Source organism: Microtus ochrogaster, linkage group LG1 (assembly GCF_000317375.1).
Source record: "Microtus ochrogaster isolate Prairie Vole_2 linkage group LG1, MicOch1.0, whole genome shotgun sequence".
Lineage (NCBI taxonomy): Eukaryota > Metazoa > Chordata > Mammalia > Rodentia > Cricetidae > Microtus > Microtus ochrogaster.
In genome coordinates, this window is record NC_022027.1 from 25,589,374 (window position 1) to 25,616,083 (window position 26,710).

The 26,710-nt window shown below is 36.8% G+C and overlaps 1 protein-coding gene across 1 annotated transcript in view; it reads right to left on the minus strand.

Annotated features, from left to right (window-relative positions):
* Nucleotides 1-2,057: 2,057 nt before the first annotated feature.
* Kctd8 (potassium channel tetramerization domain containing 8) overlaps nt 2,058-26,710 on the minus strand; it is a 227,437-nt gene continuing 202,784 nt past the window's right edge. The window contains exon 2 of the mRNA XM_005359301.2: nt 2,058-3,419. Coding sequence (XP_005359358.1) covers nt 2,959-3,419 — 461 coding nt within the window. The 3' untranslated portion in view covers nt 2,058-2,958. The remainder of the gene's footprint in view (nt 3,420-26,710) is intronic.

Sequence of the window (26,710 nt, forward strand, 5' to 3'; positions counted from 1 at the left end):
AGCTAGCTTGATCCATCCTAGGTGCCAGAGTCCTGAACTCTAGTCGCCACATTTGCTGAACAGTTCTATATCTGCTGAGCCACCTCCCCAAGCCTCTGAAATCCTTCTGATGACATTATTGCCCTTTCATTGTCCATCAGCTACATAAAACAAGAGTGGTAGCTATGGAATTGGAAGCCTGGCATCCTGTCAGGCTCTATCACCTGACCAGAGTTTTACATATACATCACACCATACTGGGACTGCCATGTTCTCAAAATCATATGTAGAGAAGATATTTTTTCCAAAGCCAGATTGTCATAGGATAATCCTTATTACTCTGTGAATATGTTTTACTCTCATTGGTTAATAAAGAAGCTGCTTTGTTGTGGAGGTCCATGTGAGACTATTTCACCTTGTCTGAAGGTCAGAGAGATTGAGGTTACTGAAAGTTGTTAACAACAAAGGTGACTACACATCCTCACCTAAAGTGTGGTTACTTGCTGTTTTCCATATTAAGCTAGAGGTGTATCCACTCCACCCTGACCAAAGGTCAGAGATTCAACCATACTTCTCCTTATACTGAATTAGGAGGTTTGACCTAGGTATTGGCTGCCTTCAGAATATTAGGTCTAGAGTGGGCTCATTGTCTGAAATACAGAATGCTTCTCTCATGAATAAATTGCTTGATGTTTCAAAGTACTGAAGCAAGTAACAGTTCAGTTGTTCTTTGTATCATGTTAAAGAAGCCTTTTGCCTTTCTCCCTCTTTTTGTATTGGGCCATAAAACTGTATGGAAAATTAAACACTAGCGAACTCAGAACTCAGAAGAGAAATTCAGCATTGAGTATTCACTAAGATGCCCTCCTGGTAGTATCCTATGTCTCTGTAATTCTTTCTTATCATGTTTCTCCTATCTAACATTTCAAATCCTCATGCTCCTACCCAGGAATGTTCCAACCTGCCATGGCTAGGACCACAGCAGAAGTCACCCCAAAAAGGTGGCCCATGACATACGGCGACCCAACATGGCACAGTTTATGAGACTTTGTCTTATAGAGAGTTGGAATAAGGCCAAGCCAAAAAGCTAAACTAAAATTACAGGAGGAGAAGGGAGGATTCAGAGGGGGATGCAAGCCAGGTGCCAGAGAAACAAGATGTGCTAGAGAACAGGTAAAGTTATGAAACCACGTAGCCAAATGTAGATTATAGATATTTAAGTTGTAATAAATTTAATAATTTAAATAAATTTAAGTTGTAAGAGCTAATTAATAATAAGTCTGAGCTATAGGCTGAGTTTTCTGTAATTAATATAAGCCTTTGTGTGCTTATTTGAGCCTGAGGAGTCAGGACAAAAGAAAAGCTCCAATTATACCAGATAGTTGATTGAAGGTTAGTCCTATGTCATAGATAACTTTTATAGCCCTGGGTACATGGCATTTTATATAATAATAATATGAAAAATCAAAAAAATCCTGATATGAACATCATTATTTAAACTTTCAAGGATGTTTGTTGCTCATTCCTTCGTAAGCTGGAAGAGAGAACACCCAAGTGCCACACACTCCCTTCCTAAGTCCCTGCAAAGAAACTTTAATTCATTCTTGATATTTTTACCTCTCCTAGCTCATTTTCTTTAGTTCAACTTCATGGTATTTTGTATTTCTCTCTCTGAAGAGTTGAAAGCGTAATTGTGTGGCTTTTGATCAGTAAATGCCTGTCTCCACATACCTGGGTGGAACACACTTCTCATCAAGAGTGACCTTTCCGTGGCACACAGTTGACATTTTTGTCTCTTGCTTTGTAAGAGATAACTTCCAGTTTATTGTGCAGAGGCTTTTCAATCTGGTTGTCAGTGAAAATAAACTTTCAGTGCATTATCAAATGAGGTCTTTCTTCTCTTGCTGACTGTGAGGTTATTAAGCAGCTCACTGGTACCAGGATTTCTCACTAACTCAAATTGAGTTATGCTTAATTTTTGCAGCATTCTGTTTTAACAACCATCCTGCATGCAATATGCTGTTTTAAGTAAAAATTAAGGGTGATAAAATAATATCTTTAAAGAAAAGTCAGTAGAAATTAAGGGATTTTAACACATTTTCCTTTTTTTAATAAATACATAAAGCTTTGTCATTTCCCTCAATTATTTCGATTAACATGATAATAGGATCTTTTAAATCATCTTTGTACCAATTCTCACAGCCTGATGTAAAAAGACTCATTTCACAGAAATTATTATGGTTAGCATTGATAGATGAATGTTGATGTCCTAACATAACAATATAAGGCATATTTACACCATCTTAACATACAGAAACACCATACACCTACACAAAAGAACCACAGATCTGGAACAAAGGAAGTCAGTCTCCTAGACAGCTTACATTTATAGACTTTGCCTGAAACTATATATATATATATAATTTTTGCTTTGTTTTTTTAGCATTTTTTCTTTCATAGCAACGAACAGATCTTCCCTATTTCTTGTGATTTATTTATAACATTGTGTTCATGCAAAAATAATACTTGTTTATTGCATTAACATTTAAACAGTTGTAGATTTGGGTTCTAAAACCATCACTTAAAATTTTACTTCATGTTGCTTGATCCACATTGTCATCTGAGTTGGTGTGATATGAAGATATTTTTGTTTGGTGAGTTATAGAATGACAAACATGTCCAGTTGACCACAGTTCAAAAATCAAGATTCCTAAGTTTCTTGATCATGCACATTATACATTCATTATCACAAAATGGCTTGAATCAGATAGATATACCATTTTGACACACATTTGTTGGCTTCATTTTTAAAATTATGTTTCTAAAAACCACAACAAAAGTAATGAAAAGAAAATACTGTCCCACGTCCACTGTTCACAAAAAGGAAGAGCAGCAAGAATCACACCTACCAACAGTCAGGTCGGTGACATTGTAGTAAACATTGAATGCTATTCAAACAAGCCAGGAACATCACCATTCCTACAACCCATACTTTTGAAGCAGTTCAGATTGCCACTGGCGTTTGCGCTCTGGGAAACAATCTGGAATGTGGATCTTTTTAAAATCCTGAATGCACTTTTTCATTTCTTCCTCCACACTTAGCTTCTCACAGACCTTCTTTTTGGAGAGATTTGTATCTCGGGACTTGCTGATGAGTGACTGAAACAGTTCACTGTTCCTGCGTTTGTCTGGTGGCGGCATCCACTGCACAGGCGCTTTTTTGGAGGGTCGATCCAAGGTTAAGGTGTTCGGCTGGTGAGCTGCCGCCTGCTGGACATTGGGCGGGTTGTCCTGTGGAGTGCTGGCCTCTGAGTGACTGTCACAGCTGGAAGTGGAGAGCTCATTGCAGGAAGTCCCACTCTCACTTCCTTTGTCGGCGACTTTGTCGTGTTTCCTGTCATCATGTTCTTGTTTGGGTGATACTATTTTCTGAGGTGGTCCTAAAGAAGACAAGTAAGGGGAAGGATAGAAAGATCAGATTAGTAAATTCATGTTTTCTATTTAAAGACAAAAACATCGATCTGAAAAAAAACTGTTGTTCTAGCCTGCATTTGAGAAGTTCAATAACAACACTTAGGTTTTTAACATATAAACATGCTACAAGCCAATTCACTACTTAGACCGGAAATCTTTTAGGGCTATACCTAATGACCTTACAATAGATCACGACTCTCATCTTGCCCGAAAGGAAGGTCTTTGTTCCTTTGTTTTCTGACTCTTGCTGGAGCATGTGAAGAGGACAAACCTAAAAATCCAAAATTGCAGGATCTCCATGACACAAGGCAACAAGGAGCCCCAGGAAATCCCATTTTTGGTAGTCTAGCAGTAACCAGAGGCTTCAAGCCAGGCCAATGACTCTTGTCAATGAACACTTGAATAGAAACATAAATGAATAAAGGACAAACTGTGTGACTGAATAGGCCACACTACAGCATTCAGAACAAGATTCCTCTTCTTTTTTTAGTTTTGTGCTGTGGGACAATGGTCTGTATCCTGTCACTTGTATTTTAAATAAATACTGATTGGCCAGGTATAGGCAGGGTGACCAGACAGGAAGTAGAGACAGGGCAACAAGGCAATCATCAACCAGACACAGAGAGGAAGCCAGACACAGCAAATAAAATGTGACTGCCTTGCTGAAAAAGGTACCAAGCCACATGGCTAACACAGACAAGAATTATGGGTGAATATAAGTTATAAGAGTTAATAAAAAGCCCAGGTTAATAGGCCAATCAGTTTATAATGAATGTAGACCTCTGTGTGTTTATTTAGGACTAAACAATTATGGGAACCGGTGAGACAAAAAACTTGGTCAACCATTTTATTCTGTTTCTTTGGGTTTTTTGTTTGTTTGTTTGTTTGTTTTTTAATTTGGTCTTGATAGGGGTTTGCAAGGGTAGAAAGCAGATTTGAGGAAATGGGGAGATAAATGGAACTGGAATGCATGATGTGAAATCCACAAAGAAACAATGAAAGTTTAAAAAGAAAAGATACCATGTACAAACATTCCCCCAGTATTATTTCTGCATCTCTAGAGGTTGTGATCACTTTTTTCACAATCACAGCCACAGCTGTTGTCCTTTGCATGCTTATTTTCCACTGCAAATTAGGAAAGTGCCATTGCTCAGGTTTGCAATTCAGTGGGCTCAGCTCAGAAGTATAATCACATTGTATAGCGCCCAGGTAGGAGGTCGATTTAAATGTAATTCTCAAATTCTTCATCCGGTTTTTTGGAGAATTATGAAGCTGCTATAGTCTTAATATTATGGAGATTGTAAATAGTTAAAATAGAGTACTCCTTCAAAATATATGGCTTTGCTATTTGAGAATACATAGGATGACAATTTTCAAAACCTGTTAGCTTTTCATAGGGTACATAACATCATTCAGTAAATGTTAAAAGGAGATCCTAATCCCACAGTAGAGTCAAAACGAGCAAACCAAAAACAAATATAAAAAAACCTAAAATATGTTCCACTTTAGAAATAAGCTGTTGAAATATTTAAAATAATAGTGATGGAAATTTGAATTTTTAACTGCATTATCAACATGTTTGAGAATAAGACATGTGTAGCTCTTACCCCTCATCAAAGAAGCTTCCTTTGCAACAGATGAAGGTCTTTACACAAAGACAGAACTGATCAAAATGCAGAGAACAAGTGACTGTGGGGGCCTAGTCCCAAATGAAACATCAACAATACAAACCCTTATTTATTTCTATTATAAAATTTTTTAAGTTAGAATGATTAAATGAATAAGAAGGAATATTTTACTGATATGAGATTCCCCTCTGTATGCTAAGAATATGTTTTATTACCACTGGTTATTAAAAAAAAACTGTTTTGACCAATGGCTTAGTAGAGTAGAGCCAGGCAGAAAATCTGAACAGAGATATAGAGAGAACAGAGGCAGAGTCAAGGAAATGCCATGTGGCTGCCAAGGAGACAGACCATGGATCCTTACCAGTAAGCCACAGCCACATGCCAATGCGTAGATTAATAGAAATGCGTTAATTCAAGATGTAAGAACTAGCTAGAAATTTGACAGATATTGGCTGAACAGTTGTGTAATTTATATAGTTTCTGTGTTATTATTCAGGCCTGGGTAGCTGGGAAAGGAACCAGCAGTTTTTCTCTACATTTTACCATGAATATAAATTAGTTGCTAAAAGGGAAAAATAATTTCAATATCTACTGTATACTTATAGAATAACAAAGTACAAGTACAACTTTCCATAAGCTCAATGAAACTTAGTCCTGGAAGAAAAAAATCAACTTATATATATTTCATTATACATATTCTTAATCTGCAAACACAGACAAGAGAATGTTAAGGTTTCAAAGTATGTTCAGTGTGGGTTTAAAATCTAGTTTAACAATGTACGAAATTTGGCTTCTCTGGAGACATTTTTAAATTTGGGAGAATGAATTTCCTTATGTTTAAACTTTTAAAACTTTTTTCAAGGGATCAATATATATGGGGTACTTTGATTGATTCTGGTATGCTCAAATGTTAATTATTTTTCTTAGACTATGTAACCCTGAGCTATTGACGATGGAAATGAGGTACTCCTGTTTATTTGCAAATTAACCTTATGGACTGAGAAATTCAAATACTTTCATTCTAATTATGGCTCTGCACCTACTAACTATGTGCAGATGAATAGGGTTTAGATTTAGCTTCTTTGTTCCTACACTTTTAGTTTGTCTGTTGAAATTAAATTAAAATGGCAATATCTGTGCAAATGGCTATGGCAAAATTTAAATGAGGGGGTCATATATGTATAAGCAATTTGTAACTTTTAAATTTCTATTTAGGTAAGCTATTATTAGTTCATAGATCAAATTCATGTGTAATTAAGATTTTAATTTAAGTATTAAACTTTTATTTCCAAGAAGGGATTTCTTGAAAAACAAAATAAAGTCTCTATCATGTTTTCCCAAAGAGTTCATTCAAAGCAATTTTGAACTAGATATGTTCTTACGGGAAATTGTTTGCTTAGGAAAAGCATGTTTGACAATTGGCACCACAAAAATAATAGTAACACACACACACACACACACACTAATAATAGTTGTTAAATCAAGTAAAATAGACTGGAGGATATCACAATCGCCCCAAAATTTGTTGATTTCAAGAAAATAAGGCTTTTGATGGATTTTATTAGACTTTTTTATATTGCAATAAAAAGGAAGAAAATGATAACTTTCTCAGCCATTTGGGAAGTGGTAGAGAAATTAAATGTCAGTTCTTGTATCTGTCAGCAGGCCATGTGAGCTCTGTGAAGTAATGCGGCTATGCTCAGTTATAAGACCATAGCAGATTTATTTTTAATGCTGAAGTGTTTCGAAATGAAGTCTGTATACTACCGCTCACCTTACAAATTGTAATTTAATCTCTTTACCTGCATAGTGATGATCAAAAAGACTGGATATTTACGTTTTTTTTCTGCAGTGAATGTAATTCCAAGAAGGGAAATTACCTGCTAAAGGTACTAAACTCAACTCCGTATAAATGGTTATATGGTTCTTAGAGAGCAGCCTGTCTTAGTTAAGTAGGTGAGTTAAAGAAGAGAAAAACAAAGGTTCATGATTCCACAAAACTTTGTTAAATATCTATACACACACGGAATAATTGCTTAGAGGAGACTGAAAAGTTCACCTGATCCCTGGCAATCATTCTGATATCAGTTATTCTTGATTTGCAGAGTGGACAAGTACATGTGTAACTGAAGCTTAAATAACACGTGCACAGATGTGGAAAGCTGTGGTGTGATTTGAATTAAACTAACAAACAGGAAGTGTTTTCAATTAATTATTGAAATTCCCACTCTAAATTGAAACTTCACACAGAAGAGGCATTCATATTCAAGTAAAAGACTATTTAAATGAAGATCAGGTAATGGGTGTTATTGAAAATGAGGTCATTTCTGTATCTCTTCTATCTTGATGGGAGTCACCACCTTTATGATTGAAGAGTAAGAAAAAAGAAGCTTTGAGATTGTTTGATAAAATCTCAAGGAGTCATATTATTTTATATTTACCTAAAATTACATATAATTTTAAATAAAGTCATGCCATTTGAGCTGACCATGCTCCTACAAGGGCCGTAGACTACCAAAACAATAATAAGAACAAAAAAGAAAACAAAAATAAAAAACAGCAATAAGCAACCATTTTTTAAGTGATTGGTAATGCAAATGACTGGCTAAACAATATGGGTTATTAATGTTCCTCTTGGTTACCTCTCAGAGGTTAAGAAAAATTAAGTCCCTACTGCCGAAGACATTGTTTACCTAGGATACAGAACTAGGATGATATGAGATGGATCTGACCTATAAACCTTCTTGCTGTTTTCTAGCTTTCATAATACTGTGCTAGCTTCCAAGTGTAGTAAAATTTTTCTACACCCTGATAAGCCTCCCACCAAAACAGCAATCCAAATCATACCTAATTAGTATGGGAAGTCCTTTTGTGTATATGTGATGGAGGAAGGTCATTGGTTAATTAAATAAAGAAGCTGCTTGCCCTGATAGGTTAAAACATAAGGTGGGAGGAGTAAACAGAGCAGAATGCTGGGCGGAAGAGGAAGTGAGCTCAGAGACTTGATAGCTCTCCTCTCGGGGCAGACGCCTCAGAGAGACACGATGCTCCACTCTTGCGGGCAGAGGCGAGAGCTCTGCTCTCTGAGGCACACGCGATGAAGCTCTGACCCAGGATGGACATAGGCTAGAATCTTCCCAGTAAGCGCACCTTGGGGTGCTACACACAGATGATTAGAAATGGGCTAGTCCAGGTGCGAGAGTTAGCCTAGAAGAGGCTAGATAGAAATGGGCCAAGCAGTGATTAAAAGAATACAGTTTCTGTGTTGTTATTTCGGGCATAACCTTGCGGGCAGCGGGGTGCTGGGGACGCAGCCCCGCCGCTCATATTACTACATATATGTGTTGCCTTTATTGGATAATGAATAAAGCTGCTTTCAGCAAATGGCTTCACAGAGTAAAGCCAGATGAGAAATCCAAACAGAGATGTAGAGAGAGAGTAGGCAGAGTCAGGAAGAAGCCATGTAGCCATTGCAGGAGACAGACACCCCAGCCAGAACTCACTGAAACTTAACCAGTAGGCCATGACCTCATGGTGATACACAGATTAATGGAGATGGGTTAGTTTAGGATATAAGAGTTAGCTAAAAATATCCTTAAGCTATTGGCCAAACAGTATTGCAAATAAAGTTTCTGTGTGGTTATTTCGGTTCTGGGTGTCTGGGAACGAACAAGCAGCCTCCGGCAACACCAAATTAGAAAAAAAAAAAAACCAGGATTAACGGACAAAAATGCTCCAAGAGAATTTTCTAGTCCCCCAGAGAGGAAACAAGGAAGGAAGACCAGAAACCCATATGTCTGTTTTCCAGGGGGCAGTTTAAATACCCGGTGGGATTAGTCTTGAGCATCTCTGGGGTAGGGATCATCATTTGACAGTCTTGTGGGGCTGCAAAATCATCCAGGAACATTTTTTATCCATTAAACCAGGGCTTTTTTTAAAAAAATTCAGTTTGATTTGATCTGATCTGGATTGCTATATTGGTGGAGAGGCTTATCGGAGTGCAGAAACTTTTCAGATAGGAAGCAGGCAATAAGTCTATCCAGCTGTGATGCCTATGAATCACACTAACTAGCATGATTAGATATTCTTAAAAGTATAACAACAACACATATATCTTGGTGGTAACCAACAGATGTATTGTTGGAATTAAGATCTGCTCAACAGGAATAAAATCACACCTTGTATTAGAAACATCCAACTATGTAGAAATAGTCATGGATCTTAGAGCAGAGCCTATTTTATTTTAATTGAAATACAATAAAATATGATCACTTTACTAGACAAGTATAATTTTTAACTACATTCTAAATCTTATCCTCAGACCTACAAATAAATATAGGTCTCACCATTTGTCAAAGAAATTTCCATTTATATCAAATTGAGTTCATTAAAGAAAACCAGAATTGGACACAATTTATAGATCAATGGATCAGAGGGAACTCGGCCTCTGTGGATACATGTTCAACACAACTCCTGAACCTAACTCAAGGAACATTTCAAAAGAGTGTCTAAAAGATCGTGAGAAACAAAAAGCCAAGAAGTCTGCATGGAGACTGTGTATCCTAAAAATGGTGGCCTAAAAAGACCTGAACATTGACAAAACCAATAGATACACTAAAATGAAAGAGTAAAATTCTCAGACATTCACTCCTATACAAAGGAATACAGGCAACTAATGACTTCCAGTAGGGAGGAAATTAGGCTATTACATTGGTGAGCCTTCTAACTGCTTACTCAATACAAGATGGTCAGCCCTAAAATCATATACACACACAATAGAAATAGACTTAGTAGGGTGTGTGTGTGTGTGTGTGTGTGTGTGTGTGTGTGTGTGTGTGTGTGAAAGGAAGTGTGGTCACCAATGTCAGAGGAAGACAAAGAGGTTGGAGTGGAAGAAGTAAAAGATTAAGATGAGGTAATTGTATTTTAATTAAAATATATTGAATAATAAGAGAAAGATAAAGAGTGAAAGGAAGGAAGAACGAAAGAGAGAGAAAGGGAGAGAGGAAGGTTGGGGAGAGGGAGGAAGGAAGAAAGGAAATAAAGAAAGAAGGGAGGGAGGAGGAAGAAAGAAAGTTAGGAAGGAAGGAGACAAGGAAAGAGAGGAAGAAAGGAAAAATCGAGTGATTAAAGGGATATTGCTACTTCCTGCATTTTCATATGGGCATGTACCTTGCTACTTTACTCTTCTAATTAGTCCAGCAACTGCCTCTTTACTGTTGTGTATTTATTTATATTATGTCTTCCAATTCAAAATCTAGACTCCTTGAAAACAGATGCAGTGCCCTTTCTTGTGTGTTTCTGTGGTTCTTTGATCAGAGAGATGTTTAATGAAAGTCATGACATGATCTTGCCTCTGAATTTATGCAGTACTTAAATTGTCTCCACCACTCATCTGGCAGCTTGTATTCAGTACTTGCTATGTTACTTAATATTTTTCTAGCTGACCATAAAGCAGTATGTTAATCATGTTTTCATCTTTATAATAAAATATGTGAGATAACTATGACGATGAAAGATATGCTTTTGCATAAAATTTCAACTGCTTCCATCCACGATCAGAAAGCTCCATTGCTTTGAGTCCAGGGAAGGCAAAGGGTGGTGGTAGAGCACCTCACTTCATGGCATCTAAGGTGTCTACTTCATGGCATCTAGGATTTATAAGACAGGCACAAGATAGGCACCCCAACAACTTCAAATTCCAATGGACTAACCCATTTAAGATTCTATGGTGATATGCAAGATATTCATCAGTATGGCTATAGGATAGGGCCATTTCAAGCTCCCTCTCCTCAGCTGCCCAAGGATCTAGCTGGAGACATCTCCATGGACACCTGGGAACACCTCTAGAGTCAAGTCTCTCGCCGACCCTAAAATGGTTCCCTTAATTAAGATATATACTTCCCTCCTCTCATATCCACCCTGCCTCCATCCCAACCGTCCCATTCCCCCAAGCTTTCCCCATCCTCCACTTCTCACTTTTTTCTCCCCATTTTCCCTTACCCCCACCCCATCCCCACCCACAAGTTTCCAATTTTTGCCTGGCAATCTTGTCTCCTTCCAATATCAGGAGGATAACTATAAGATTCAAAAGCCACCCAATATTGTCAGTCTGGGGACCTATGTTTTAGCATATGGAATTTTGGGAAACTTTAACAATATATGTCAGAACATGTTATCAGAATGCTCCCAGCATCCCGCCACAAAAATTGGGTCTCACAGTCACATATATTAAGCGACCTCAAAGAATAATCATTTTTAGAAGCACGTGGGTATTGATCACGCTTCTTTGTTTCACTGAGGAAGTTTTAAAAAATTAACTTGTATTATCTCTAAAACAACTGATAAAATACATAAGAAAATGCAGTGTAGGATTAGGATGAGAATATATATTTGCTCCGTGGCACATGTATTAAAGGAGATCTCTAGCAGTAATCTTTCCTTCTATTTTTATTGAAAATAGATTTTTTTATAAAATAAATTCTGATTATGGTTTTCTTTTCCATGACTTCTCATTGCTTAATGATTTCAAAGCCTCTCAGGCATGGTGGCACACACCAGTCTGGTCTACATAAGGAGTTTGAAAACTACCAAGGATATGAGGAGAGGTTTTGTTTTAAAAAAAAAATATAAGAAAGATAAAAATAATATTCAAAGCTTGTTCCAAATACTGCTTTCAGACTAAAACCTCCTCACAGTTAGTTGCATTTTTCTCTTATTGACCCAAAAGTATTATGTTTAAGTCCATATCAAAGTACTAAAAGTTATTTTGTCTTAAAAAATAATTTTCCTGTTTCAAATTTAATTTTATGCTTTGTCTCAATATACACACACCACATGTGCACAATATACATAAACTGAACACAGACGACATATACTCATAGTCACTACACCCATAAACTACATATACTACACACATATATTACTCATGAACACACACACACACACACACACACACACACACACACACACACACACACCTTATTGCTATATCTACTTAGGGTCAGAGATTATCTTTATTGGAATTCCTGATGCACCATCCAAGTAACAGCTACAAAATATTATAAAAGCACATATGAGACAGGTTGTGTTATATAAATTTAAAAATATAGACAAAAGTATAATGAGGCTCAAGTGGCATGACAAGAGCAAAGGGAAACCCAGAGGCTGAGCGAAATCACACTCTGGCCGTGCTCCATAGAGATCATCACAGTACGTAGTTAGTGACCACATCACTTTTGGGGGCAAACCTTCATTTACCCTTCAGTTCTTTTAAAGAGAAATAAATATTGAAAGACTGTACATAATGAGGATATAGTTTTCTCTGCTCTGCATGGCATGTGAATTCTATACCACTTCCATGGTTGCTGTTGACATTTGCAGTTATGTGTGTCTAGCGAAAATGTGGGGTCTATTTATCTACCCAGAGGCCTTGTCATCTGCAAAATTGTTAGAGAAACCTCACCAGGGCTCTATACTTAAGAATTATCTTCACACTGCACCCATGGAAGCTGTTTCTTTGCTTTATTCCCATTCTGATGCTTACAAAAAACTAACAAACAACACAAACAGAGCTGCCCGGGTTCATTTGGGATCTTAGAATTCAGACTGTGGAACCACTCTGTGGCCATTTCTGTTTCCTTTATTTGACGCTGCCATTCCTTATTAGAGATGCTGGTGAATTTTTCATGTGTCACATTAGCCACCTCCCTCTAATGACCTCCCTTTTAACTGACACATAGTACAAAGGTGGTGTGATTTATCTGTTTTTGAAATTCATGAACAAAAGCCTACGCTTGCTTGCTCCACATCTATAAAACTGGGATCGTAACACCTACAAGACTCTTGGCAAGGATTAATGAGACGTTGTATCAACAGCATCTTGGATGACTGGGATGGGGGTAGGGGAGAAGATCCTCTATAAATAAGAATGGAACGTTCATATGGTGTGTTATATATAACAAATTTATATGAACACAAAACCATGTTAGTATAAATTATGCTGTCGCTTATATAGTACCAAACAACTGTTTCAGGCCTGCTCAAAACTATATTTTTCATTAAGACATTTTTATACATCCATATCATTGTTTTTAACTTGTATCAACTTTTTCTGCCACCCTCCACAGACTACTCCCCAACTATCTGAGATAAAGCTTTTTCTACATGCATTTGTGTACCCATGTATGTGGAGGCAGGAGATTAACCATAAGCATTTTTCCTCAGAAGTTGTACATCTTGTTTTCAGTAGACTAGGATGGATGGTCAGGGAGCCCCTCTGTCTCTGTTTCATTCCTCTAAGATTACACATGTGCAACAGCACTTCTTTTCTTACATGCGTGTCAGGGGATCTAGCTCAGGTCTTCATGCTTGAGTGACAAGAAATTTAGAGACTTAGCTCTCTCCCCAGCCTTGAAATAAGGCCCTATTTGAAAACAGTGAAAACAGATTAAGAGGAAGCTAGACAGCGGAGCCTACCTGCAATTTCTACACTCTGGAAGGAGGATTGCTACAAGTTTAAGCACAGCAATGCACAACAATTGCAAAGCCTGTCAGAGCTACACAGGCAGACTCTTTTGGAAAGACAATCACAAAGTAATCAAATTTGTGAGGATGCAAAAGAAGTCAGCAACAATCCAAGACTTAGATTACAGGAGCAGAAATAATTGCCTGGAAAAAGTTGGAGGTCGGGGATTTTTATCTATTGGATCTCTGCAGATCTCAAGTGCTTATTTGAAAATAAATATTTCAAGTATTTCCAGTAATCACCAATGGGATTACTTCTTGTAGCTGCCTTGCCATTTAATGTGAGTGCTGCCTCTTTCCCCTTGAGGTTTATAAATGTTTGTCTCTTAAGGAAGATATTTGGCTCATAGTCATGAGACCTCATGGGAAACAGAAGCATGCATGGGCATAGCAGAGTTTAATTTCATTTTGGGGTTCAATAAAAATATGCTTTATCTTTGAAAATAGCAAAACTGTGCTCATGATCAAAATTCTGACACCTGCTTTCTAGGTATGTAAAATGTCAATTTGCTACGCTGTTTCAGAATGAAAAATGTGACATTAGCCTGCTAGCGTGATTTTCTGTCAGCCTCTATGTGGGAAAGACTTGTCCGTTGGACTTCCATGTAGCCACCCAGGGAGAGATGTGAAGACGAGACACAGAGAGTAAGAGTGTGTGTAAAAAAGAATTTTAATGTAGTGGTAATAATAATGTTTTTGTTTTTCTTTCAGTACTGATCATCAAGCACAGGACTTTATATGTACCAGATAAGTTATCTAACACCGAGTCACACCCATACCTCTTGTAACATTATACAGGGACTAGTTAACAGATTCGTGTATATTCATCTTCAAATTTATGAAAGTTTACAGATTAATGTATATTTTTGTGTCTTTTATGTCACTCACAATTAAATAAGAATACACAAATGTGAGAATCACCTGATCAACATCATGGATATTTACTCAGTTGAAGAATAAAATAATGCCATTTTCAGAAAAATGGACATAACTGAAGCATATCAGATTAGACAAAGTAAATCAGAAGCAGAAAGCTTTATAGATCATCTTCTTTCTCACTTGAGGTTCTCTATGTAGGTACAGAAAATAGCATATGTATATAGGGCATGAAAGGGGAAGCAAAACTTTTGTGAAATGGGGTGGGGCTTATGGAAGGAGGAGGAGAGGAAATGATGGGTAGAAGATATTGGTTGAGTGTTGTAAAATTATATTTTATTCCTGTATGAAAATTCCTTATGAAATCTTGTACCATGCACAATGTATATGCACAAATTATAAACTAACAAAAAAGACAAAACAAATGCAAAACAGTTTCCTCAGAAAAAAGAGTAACCTAAAAATGTCACTTTAAGTGACCAAAGACTTCATAAGCATGATTAAGAATTTTGGAGTGGTAGAAATCTGTTGGATTGTTTGGTGTGGCTTCTTAATCTGAGGAGAGTTCTTTCCAGTCGGAAGAAGAGGGAGATTAACATACAAAGAGGACAGAAAATAGAGTCTGGGAAAAGCCAGCATAGAACTCCCTAAAACTCCTGCAGGGAGCCAAGACTTTTTGATATCTCATTTTAATTTTGGATTAAAGTGCAAAAGTGATTGCAGTTCTCAGACCTCCAATGTTTTTGGACAATACATTCATTTTTCCCTAAGGTCCCCAAGTTTATGCAGTTACAGAAACTAGCATGAGTCCAGTCGAGTATCAGGCTCTTGCCAGGTGCTTATTTTCATCATATTTGTGTAAGCATAATTAAGCCCTCTACATTAGGTCTGATTATAGGACCTCAGTTTCTCTGTTACAGTAAAATGTCTTTGCAAATCTGAAATGGGCTCATCCTGTTTCTATTAGCACATCCCATAAAGATAAGATCAGAATATCATACGGCACATCGTTGCCTTCTGTTGATATCCTTGTTGGTAGAAAACCCCTACAGATAGTGAACATTTACTTACCATTGATACTATCTCCATCTTTCAGGGAAATATTTGTGAATGGTTCTCCTCTTTACACTAATTCCCTTGGATAACTTTAAATGCTTGCCATATCTATTCTGTGCCCTCCAATTCATATAAATAAATCACCATATGGATGACATTGAATAGTCTCCTTATGTCATCTATAATCACCAAATATATTTTCTTTCTCTTTCTGAAATAAAACACAGCTACTCACCTACCCATATTAATACACATGAAAACAATGCAAAATATAAGAAATCACCGAATAATCCTTCTTCTGTAGCTGACACCATACATCCCTACCACCCATTCATTCCTTAACATTCGGACACACTTTTCTGTCTTCTCCTAAAACTTCTAAAACTATATGCTAAATGGTATTATTGTCATTTTTCCTTTTATTTTTATTCGTGTTTAAAATTATGTGAATTTGAATGTTGTAGCAGGGTTGAGGCAACTATGTGCTCATGGGCGATAGAAGAGGAAATCGAATTCCCAAAAGCTAGCATTACAGGTGGTTATGAGCTGCCTGACCTGATCGCTGGAACTCAAATTTCAATCCTCTTCATTAACAGCATATGATTTGAAACCACTGATCTATCTCTCTAGTCTTATCACCAATCTTTCTCTCTAGCCTTCTATTCTTTTTGCTTTCAACCAGTTCAATCTATGATTTTCCTTTAAAAATAAAAACAACATAATCTCAAGTGTACAATTGTGTGCTTAGGAACTAGATTGTTTTAAGTTCTCCTGGGTAAGGTTTCCTCTCACATAGGAGCTACCTGACTACATGCTGTATGTCTTTAAGATTATTTCCCCCCTTGTTCTCTTAGTCTTCCTCACAGTTCTAATCCTCATCAACATACTGAATTTATGGGAAGGCCTCCGTTCCTACAGATCCATTCACTGCCATCTCTATCTTGTATTACCCAGCTACTGAGATTCCAACTTCATATCGGTGAAACAGCTTTTAAGAACATACCTTTTCTCAGACACCTTCAGTGCCGTTTGAAAAAAATTCCCCATTTCTTAGCTACATAGACAGTACACTCTGTAACCCAGTCTACTCTTTAATCCAGTTTCCATTTAAAATCAAATCACACTTGTTATTACTTTCATCCATTGTTTATTTCAAATTGGAGGAATGTACATATCATGTAAATCTATCTACAATTACCCATCTATGCTACAAAAGGTTGATTGCTTTTTTAACTATTCTTGTCTACATGAAGTAAGAAAGGTCTTCACTGGCACTGTGTACATGTGCGTGTGTGTGTGTGTGTGTTTGTGTTTGTGTGTGTGTAAGAATATATTTGGTGCTCCAAGTATCTCTTTATTTAAGAAAGTCAAACTCCAGGCTACAGCAGTAAATTTATTATCTAGAGGAGCCATTCATAATACCTTACTTAGCTAGCCCCATGATCTACTGCATGGGCACAGGTTAGAAAGCAAGTAATTATGGTTGCTCAGCATCAGGAAGTTTATGGGATGTATGATACTGCTCATGAGGGGAAGAGAAAAGATCCTTACAGATCTACACAAAAAGTTCCCAGATATGATTGGATCTGACTCAGTCCACATACAGTCACGGAGAAGAAAATCTAAATAGGAGATTCTATAATGTTAGAATGTTGGTGTGACTGGATCTCTAATTTCATAGGGGAGTTGTTTAATGAGTAACTATAGATCATATAAAATATAAATCTACCTGAATATATATACACACACATACACATATCTCAGTACTGAACTGTCTGCGAGGTGCTAAAAGCTCTCCCTTCCTTTCTGTGTGTCTGTGTATATGTGTGTTCAAGTATATGTGTATTTAAACTTGTCTAACTATGTTTGGCTGTACATAATGATGAAAGATAACTGGGACCTTTCTTGCAAAAAAGATAAGTGATATGTTTGTCATTCACATAACCAGAAAATGCTAACCTGAAATGTTTAATGCATGAATTAAGACTTTAAAAATAAAATAAATGCTTTAAGTTAATAATTATAAACCTTATGGAAATATGGAGTCTGTCAGATATAAAAATGTAATCAGAAGTTATCTCTGAGTAAATATTTTGTGAATAATGTATTGAAATGAAAGAGTAAGTTTCCATTATTCTATATCCTGAGTAATAGGGTCATGTACCCCTATTCCTTGTGCCAGAGTGGATTTTAATAAGCCCTATTAATATTATTACTTTTTTGACCTAGTCTCAATTTGTCACCCATTTTTGTGTTTTAGGGGAAAAACAAATAGGTTTGTGTCTTCTAGGGGCAAATATGAGTTTCATCTTTATTTGTTTTAGGATTATTTTATTGTGTTCATATTTTACCTCTTAAATTAAAAGTTGTAACAATAGTAACATGCATCATGCATTGTCCATAGCTTTCCATTTATAGTCTGAAGTTGCTTGGCTTCATGTTATAGATTTGTCATGCCACAGAGCTTATCCTGAGTTACCGCTGGGATAAACTGCTAATAAAAATCTCAGGTCTCTTTACTGAACTGCTTCCAGTTATCCTGGCAATGGTGCTGAGAACATTATTTTTGAAACCCTAACCAAAAGGTAATCACTTGATGTGGGATTCCCCTCTGTATGCTGTGAATACCTTTGGTGAATAAAAAAACAGCATTGGCCTGTTGATAGGGCAGAACTTAGGTAGGTGGGGAATGAAGGGAGAAAGAAGGTGGAATAAGGGAGAAGCCACGTAGTCCTGCAGGAGATAGATGCCACTACTTTAGCCAGAAAGCTACAGCCACGTGGTGATACACAGATTAATGAAAATGGGTTAAATTAATATGCAAGCATAGTCAATAGGAAGCTAGAACTAATGGGTCAAGCAATAATTTAATTAATACAGTTTCTGTGTGATTATCTCAGGAGTCTGGGTGACTGGGAAATGAACAATTGGCCTCCTTACAACAATCACTCATAAACTTCATGATGTAAATGGAATAAGCCTTGCTATCCATCTGAAAAGTTGGGGTTCAGTGTCTAACTACACTGAAGTGTTTGTGTTTATTAAGGTTGTTCACAATAGAGCATTTTTAAAATTGTGCATGAAGGTAAAGGGTTATATATTTCAAAAATGTTCTATCTGTTTTCTAACTCATTCATTGTCCTATAATTGTGGTCCAACCACTTTAGTCCACCCATCTACCAATTATCTTACATTGTTTTTTCCTAATTTAAAACAAAGACTGGGGTTACATCATTTTCTGAAGAACTTGCCAATAATCTAAACATTATTTTCAGTGAATAAGAAGGGTTCCAAATATGACACCCCTATGATGCAAGAGAAAATGATATTGTTTATAACATGAATCTTGTAAATTTTTTGTAGAAAGATGAATGAAACATATAAGCTATCAAAAGAAAAGAAGAGAAAAAATCAAGCAGAACAGAGAACATTTCACACATATTAGGCCCTGGGCTTGTCAAGAATTGTGCTCTCTAATATTCAGAGTTACATTTCTATAGCAGGCATTCCAGAAGCACCTTTCACTGATATGCCCATCTCCATCAGAGAGGTTCTGACACAAGGGCCGCAGTGTCTGTAAGAACTCCCGCAACCTAATTTAATAATGAGTGAATTCTGCCCCTGTCAAACTTCCCTCGTCTTTTCCTGTCACTTTACAGTGCCCTTTAGCACGAAGATAATATTTTAACAACAGCAGCAGTGTCGCTCTTCTTTTGACACAGAACCAAAAGAATTTAAGAGGAAGATAGTGATATGCTGCTCATGAAACCATTTCAAGATGAAAAGATAGCTTTAAATCTTCTATGTGGATACACCCTAATGGCTACATCACAGCATTTGCACTGGAGATACATATGGAAACCCCTAGATAATTACCAGATGAATGAGGGCTCCTCATTAATACCTTATAATATTTTTAAACATATCAAGCCTTGGTAACAGAATCCTATGTTAGTGTATTTCATATTTTAAATATTTCCCTGGAACTCCATGGAAACAATATTCATTAAAAAAAACAAAACCCCTTCCTGCTTTGTCTTGATGTAATTTAGTGAATGGAGTCAATGAAAGAAATCAGTGATATCCACTCATTTATCATGTTACAAAAATTTAATAGAATAATGTGCTGTTTTAATGAAAAGTTGAAATATATACTATTCTTATGGAAGAAACATGCCCACAATGAGGAACTAAACTAGAGCCAAAATCAGCTATTTAAAATAACACAGATTACTAATTAATCATAAGTACATCTTACAATCTGAGTGCAATTGTAACTCAGTGCAATTTGATAATAATTGACATATAATTATCAAAATTATTAAAGTATTAATTAAGAACTCACAGTTCTTTGTTCAAATAGCTATTCAATTTGTTTATCATATGCAAACAAATCTGCAAGGTCAGGTCAAAGGTCACATAGAAGACAGAGAAAAATTGGGGGTCATAGATAAGATAAAAGTTTGGGGGTCAAATAGAAGACAGAGAATATTAGGGTTTTTATAGTTCAAAGAAAATAAGGAAAATTGCTCATGTGAAGTTGTTACTGATTTTGCTCTACTATTGATTTTGCTCTGTCCATTTTATCCTTTCGATCACCACAAAAATGACATACAAATACTAGAAAAAATATGATTAAAATCTGTAGTATGGTATGCTCAAATTGCTCAATACTCAATAATACAAAAGGTTTAACCAAAGAGGAAGGGCACACCGTAAAGGTGGTAGCATCATCCCATGGAGTAAGGTCCTAAAATTATTTTACAAAATGCATGAGGAACAGCATGTCTTTCTTTGTCTGCTTCCCTGCTGTAGGACCAATGTGAGTACCTCCTACTGATAATGGTCCTGCTGCCACATCTTCAGTGCCATGATGGACTATATTCTTGACCAAATAAAGCCCTTCTTACTTAAGATGTTCCTGTCATGTATTATGTCACAGCATGGAGAAATTAGTAATACAACATCCAAACAATGTAAGGCTTGGGGAGGGGAACACCAGAACAGGCACATATTTGTGCTTTTATATTAATCATCCTAATTTGAGTAGGGAAGGTTGGAGATATAATAAGAGATTCAATGCTGTGTAACAATAATGTCATTTTCTAGGCAGGGTGATGATATATTAGAGGAAGATATAGGTGGTAGTGGTGGAAAGAAACAAAAATATGAGGCACTTTTAGAGTTGAGAGGGAAATGTCCAGAGCAGTCAATAGGTTTAAATTCCCAGACTTTATAAACAATAGACTGGATTAAAATTGCACATTGAGAAAGTTTATTTTGAATGAAAATTATGTTTATAGAAAAATGAAACAAAATATGATCTTATTCTTTCAAATCTCTTGGTTATGGAGAGCTAATATGTCCAGATGGGAATTCATGTACGCCTTGGGGCGTATACTTGTCTGGTTTGGAAAGCAACTTGGCTCTGAATTTAAAAGAAAGAGAGAGAGGGGAAGAGAAAAAGAGAAAAGGTAGATAAAGAATACAAAGGTAAATGTTGAAGAAATTAAGTTAATTAAGTCATAATATTAATGATTATTAACAATATAAAGCTAAGATCTAGATGATCATGACAGAAGAAGTAAGAGGGCTAAGAAGAAAGAACAAACAAGGGATACTGTCTTGTTGACAGAACACGCATGCTCTTTACAGTCAAAATAGTAAACTGAAAAGAATGTGCCTGGTAAAGCAAATGGACCTTTCAACATGTTAGGAATGGAAACACATGACATTAACTATGAATAAACAGGTAAGAAGGGAAGCTCACTGACAAACCCCATGACCACATTCTCTGTCACACCTAGAACTGGCTAGAATGATCCAGTAACAACATTCAGAGAACTACATTCCAAATAATTAATAGTGGGCACCAGGTATTTACTTATACAACATCATGCAATGACATAAAAAGTTAAATCCACTGTTTTCTTTTCTTATCATCCCTCTCTGTTTATCAGTAATTTTTTTTTAAAAAAAAAAAAGGTGCATAGTGAGTGTATTTTGTGGAGTGTTTCACTGTTCTGGCAAGAAATACAAAACAAAGAATAACAACAGTGTAATTTTAGTGATTGTAATACCAGTGAGTCCTAAAGAAGCTACAGAGAACACAACCTTTTCCAACACCTCCTACACACACACACACACACACACACACACACACACACACTAGAAAATCCATGTTGCTGGCCTGTGAGATGATTCAGTCAGTAAACTTAGTATCCCGTTATTATGACAGCAAGTGTTCAGATCCACAGAACTACATTTTAAAAAGGGTAGGCCCTGTCACAGAGAGTGGGAATTCAATATTAGGAGGTTAAAATCCAAAAGGCTACTCAGAGCTTACTGGCCAGTGAGTATAAACAATCATTAACCATCAGGTTGTGTAAGAAATCCTGTGTTGAAAGATAAGGTGGAAAGCTGGCAGTGGGGGCACAGGCCTTTAATCCCAGCACTCAGGAGGCAGAGGCAGGTGGATCTCTGTGAGTTCAAGGCCAGCCTGCTCTACAAAAGCTAGTTTCCTAACAGGCTCCAAAGCTACAGAAAAACCCTGTCTCAAACCCACCCCCCAAAAAAACCAAAAACAAACAGTTGGAAACTGATAAATAGAACAACTCACATGAGATTCTGGCCTCCGTACACACATGTGAACCAGCATGCACACATGAACTTCCATGTAAACACACAATTTTGACACTGCAATAGTACAGCTTGGATATTTATATATTAAAAGTCACCCACAGACCCTTTTTGTTTGTTTGTTTGTTTGTTTTCAAGACAGGGTTTCCCTGTGGTTTTGGAGCCTGTCCTGGAACTAGCTCTTGCAGACCAGGCTGGTCTCGAACTCAGAGATCCACCTGCCTCTGCCTCCCGAGTGCTGGGATTAAAGGCGTGCGCCACCACCGCCCAGCCACCCACAGACTCTTATATTAACAGCTTGGTTCTGCCTGAGAGGTAACTGGGTCATGAGGGCTCTATATTTATTAGTGGATGAATTTATTGAATAATAATTTGATAACACTATTAGTGTGTAGTAAAGTCTTCTGGAGAAAGGAACTGGTTGTAGAAAGTAGGTCCCTTGGGTGAGCTCTTCGAGGCTGTGTTTTGCCCTCACTCCTTTATGGCGCCTTCTCTGCAATGTACTGAACAAATTTACTCTAGCACATTCTCCCAACCAATGTTTGCTTCACTACAGCCCACAAGGAATGCAACTATGGAACCAGGGAAGAAAATCACCAAGCCCATGAGAACTATATATCTTTCTTCTTGACTATTTCTCATTGTTATTTATCACATTGAGAGATAACTGACACATATCACCAAGATGAACAGTAAAGTTCATGTTGATACTTAAAACTTTCATCACTCAGAGCAATATTTGAAGGAAGACAGTAAAATGTGTTACAAACAGACCCAAGCATAGAAATCACCATAACAAATTGAGAAAGTATCTTAGTCATTGTTCTATTTCTTTAAAGAGACACTATGATTACAGGCATTTTTACAAAGAAAGAATTTAGTTGGACTAGCTTACAGTTTCAGAGGTTTAGTCCATGATCATCAAGGTGGGGTATGTGGCAGCACACAGGCAGATATGGTACTGGAGACGCTGAGAATGCTACATCCAAATCCACAGGCAGTAGGCAGAGAGGCACTGGGTTTGGCTTAGGCTTTTGAAGCCTCAAAGCCCATCCCCTCTGGTATACTTCCTCCAATAAGGCCACACCTACTCCAACACAGCCACTTTCCTAATCTGTCTCAGGTAGTGGCCCTCCGCGATGACCAAAGATTAAAATGAGATTATGAGCCGATGGGGGCCATTCTTATTCAAACCAGAAAAAGAAACCACTGTAATTTTTGCTTTCTGTGAAAATTTTCCTTCAGCTTTTGGAACAAAAGATCTTACATTCTTACTTGGTAGATCCATGCAAATTCAAAGTTTATTTTAAAGAAGACCAATAAGGCTGCCAAATACCAAATTATGTTGGAAACTTTCAAAGTGAAGGAAATTATGAGAAAGAGAATTGTAGTCTTAAATGTAGTTAACTAAATGTGGAAAAGGTTAGAAATATAGGAAGTAAGTCTTCAAAACAATATACTAAAATATAGTAAAATAAAACAAACAACAAAAAATAGGAGCTGGTCACAAATTTTAAAAGTAGCAAAAAAGACAAACAATACCATAAAAGATAAGTATAGAGTGCAGCAGTTTATATATATTGTACATATAATATGCATGTATATAATGTATATAATAAATATGAAAGGGGTTATTTGCTTGTTATTTTTACTCTTTTTTTTCTCTTGACTCTTTACTCTTCATTCCTCTTTTGGGGGCCCACCACCCAGCTCCCCCAAAAAAATCACATATGGAGTCTCATTCTTATTTATAAATGCCCGACCTTAGACTGACTAATTTCTAGTCAGCTTTTCTTAACTTAAATTATCCCATCTACCATTTGCCCCTATGCTTTTTCCTGTTATTACTTCTGTGTATCTTCCCTTCGCTCTCACTCCATAGCAAGCCTTGTGTCTGGGTGACTAGCCCCCAGTGTCCTCCTCTCCTTGTCCTCTTGCTTCTTCTCCCCTTTGTTCTCTCCGCCTGCCAGCCCAGCTTATCCTTTCTCCCGCATTGCTATTGGCCACTCAGCTCTTTATTAGACCATCAGGTGGCAAAATATCAGTTTCACAGAGCTAAATAAATGTAACACATCTTTTCATCATTAAAGCAAATGTTCCACAGCATAAACATGCAACATCTTAAACTAATATTCCACAACAAAAGTATGATAAAGATTTTGTGATACTTTCTCCTCATATTTGAAAGACATCATGTATGTTCTCCTTTATCTTAAATTGTAATTCAGCCCCGTATCTTCCTGACTCTCCTTCAATCTCTCTAATATGTGATAGAATTTACATTTTATATATTTTTTATCTCCACTTTATGCCATTAGTAAATAACACTCAGCATTTCTTATACACTACATGGCTTACATATCACATGTCCTAAAAAAGGTTAATGATTCATATTTACTGAATTAACAAACCAATGAATAAAATATAGAAATGATCTCAACTATTCAAGAAACCCAAGATTATAATGGGTTAAACAAATCTGAGTTAAGGAAGTCACGGAGATCTCATTATGAATATAAAAATTGAACGCCACCTAGAAGGGAGGAGGAGTTTCATGTAGCTTTCTTAGAACTGTTCTCAATTGCCTCGGCAATTATCACTCTGTTTTCCTTTCCTCCCGTTGGAACATCATTTCTGATCATTATCATAATTGTGACACAGTAATTGCATTTGGTGTTTAACCAAAGGCACCATTAGTAATTACTTTTACAACAGTTTTACTCAGTCAATACCAATTGGTGTCAACTCTCACATTTGGCCCTGTGCATTCTGGCACTGTGAAAGACCCACTTGGAGAAGTAATTACCTGGGAGCACGGCCACAGGGACCTCAGAGAAAGGCAGCAGTAACAGAATGCATCTTAATGAGTGCCCTTTGAATCTTCACCTCCACCTCTTCAGATTGCTTCCATAAAATGAAGGTTTCTTTAATTTGCAGTATAATATCAGCCAACGAAAAAGAATACAAATTACACCAACAATTAAAACACAGTATCAAAGAAGTAATTTTGTATGCTCCAGAAGTAAAATGTATGCATTTTTGTCATTCTAGAGGACAATGAAAAGAAAGAATAATTATGCTCAATTATTGACAACTGTGTTTCCATGTCTCATTGATATATTGCCTTGTCCTTCAATTCATTTGTCCTCATAAAAGTCAAATAGAATTCTCCTTTACCTCTAAGTACTGCAAAGGCTGAGTAAGGTAAAGACTTAAAAGACATCTCCATAGGAGGAGTAAGAAAGAAGAGTAAGATGTTTATTCTGACAATGCTTGTCAGCTCCAATTTGATGGGGGTGGAGAAGGTCAAGACGTAAACATTTATGTCTAGCTATTGTTCACCAGAAAAATATCTAGGTCAATATGGAAGAGACTGTATTTGTTTGTTTGCTGTTTAAGAAGCCTTTAATTTCCTTCCATGAAGAAGTTATTCGAGAGTCTGTTGTTTTAGTAATGGCAGGTGATGCCTGCTCAGTATCCTAACAGAAAAATTAAAACAAAAAGAATAAAAATGCTTGATATAGAACCTTGGATTTCTAACTCCTCACAGTAATAACATTAAATGATCTGTTAAAATGGTGTTTTTTGAATGGCTTTTATTATGCATACACAGCAGGACTTGCTTTCAAATACCTTCTTTTGCAAGGGGGAATAGAGAGAAAGTGAGGTGATGGGCCAGAGCACTTAATAGAAGAATATGAGATTCCTTTCTGTTCAAAGGCAAGATACCCACCAGGGAATATGAAGTTCAAATATGATTTCCATTTTTCTGAGTTCACTGTTCAAGATAAGTAAACATGTTATTGTGGGGATTTGGGGAACAAGGACTACTTTCTCCATCTTTTTGACACATGCCTAAATTATTCTCTTTCTCAGTTCCTCTTTCCAGAGATATGGAAGGAGACAAGTAGATGTACATCCTGAGAGACAGACAGAGATGTAGCCATAAGAGACAGCTCTATTAATAAAGACATATCAGGCTTCGCTGGACCACTTCTGTTTTCTAATCATTGCTTTGAGTTTTTTCCTTTGCCTATGATTAGTGTGTTATAACTAAAATCGAATATTTCACATGTAAACAAGAGCTACATTATAAAGATAGCACACCACATACTCTTTGTAACTCGGTGCATTGAAAGATACAGTTAGATTTTATGGTGGAGAAATGGTTTCTAGAATGTGAAGCTGTAACAGAGGAAGGAGAAGGTAAATTAACCCCTTAGAACTGAACTTGCCACCATTCTGCTTCTTTTTATTGTTGTTTTAAGATGAGGTCTCACTATGCAGTCGTGGCTAGCTTAGAACTCATTATGTAAACCAGGATGGAATCCAACTCACAAGGATCTGCTTACCTCTGCCTCCCAAGTACTGGGGTTAATGATGAGCACTGGGATTAGCAAACTCGGGCATGCCAGGCTAATTATTTGGATGCAAGAGTGGCAGGGAAAAGAATGTTGTTGCATTTCCCTTTGGGTTACATACTTTCTTCCATCAGTTCTAGTAGGATTTTCAGTATTTGCTTGTTTGTTTGT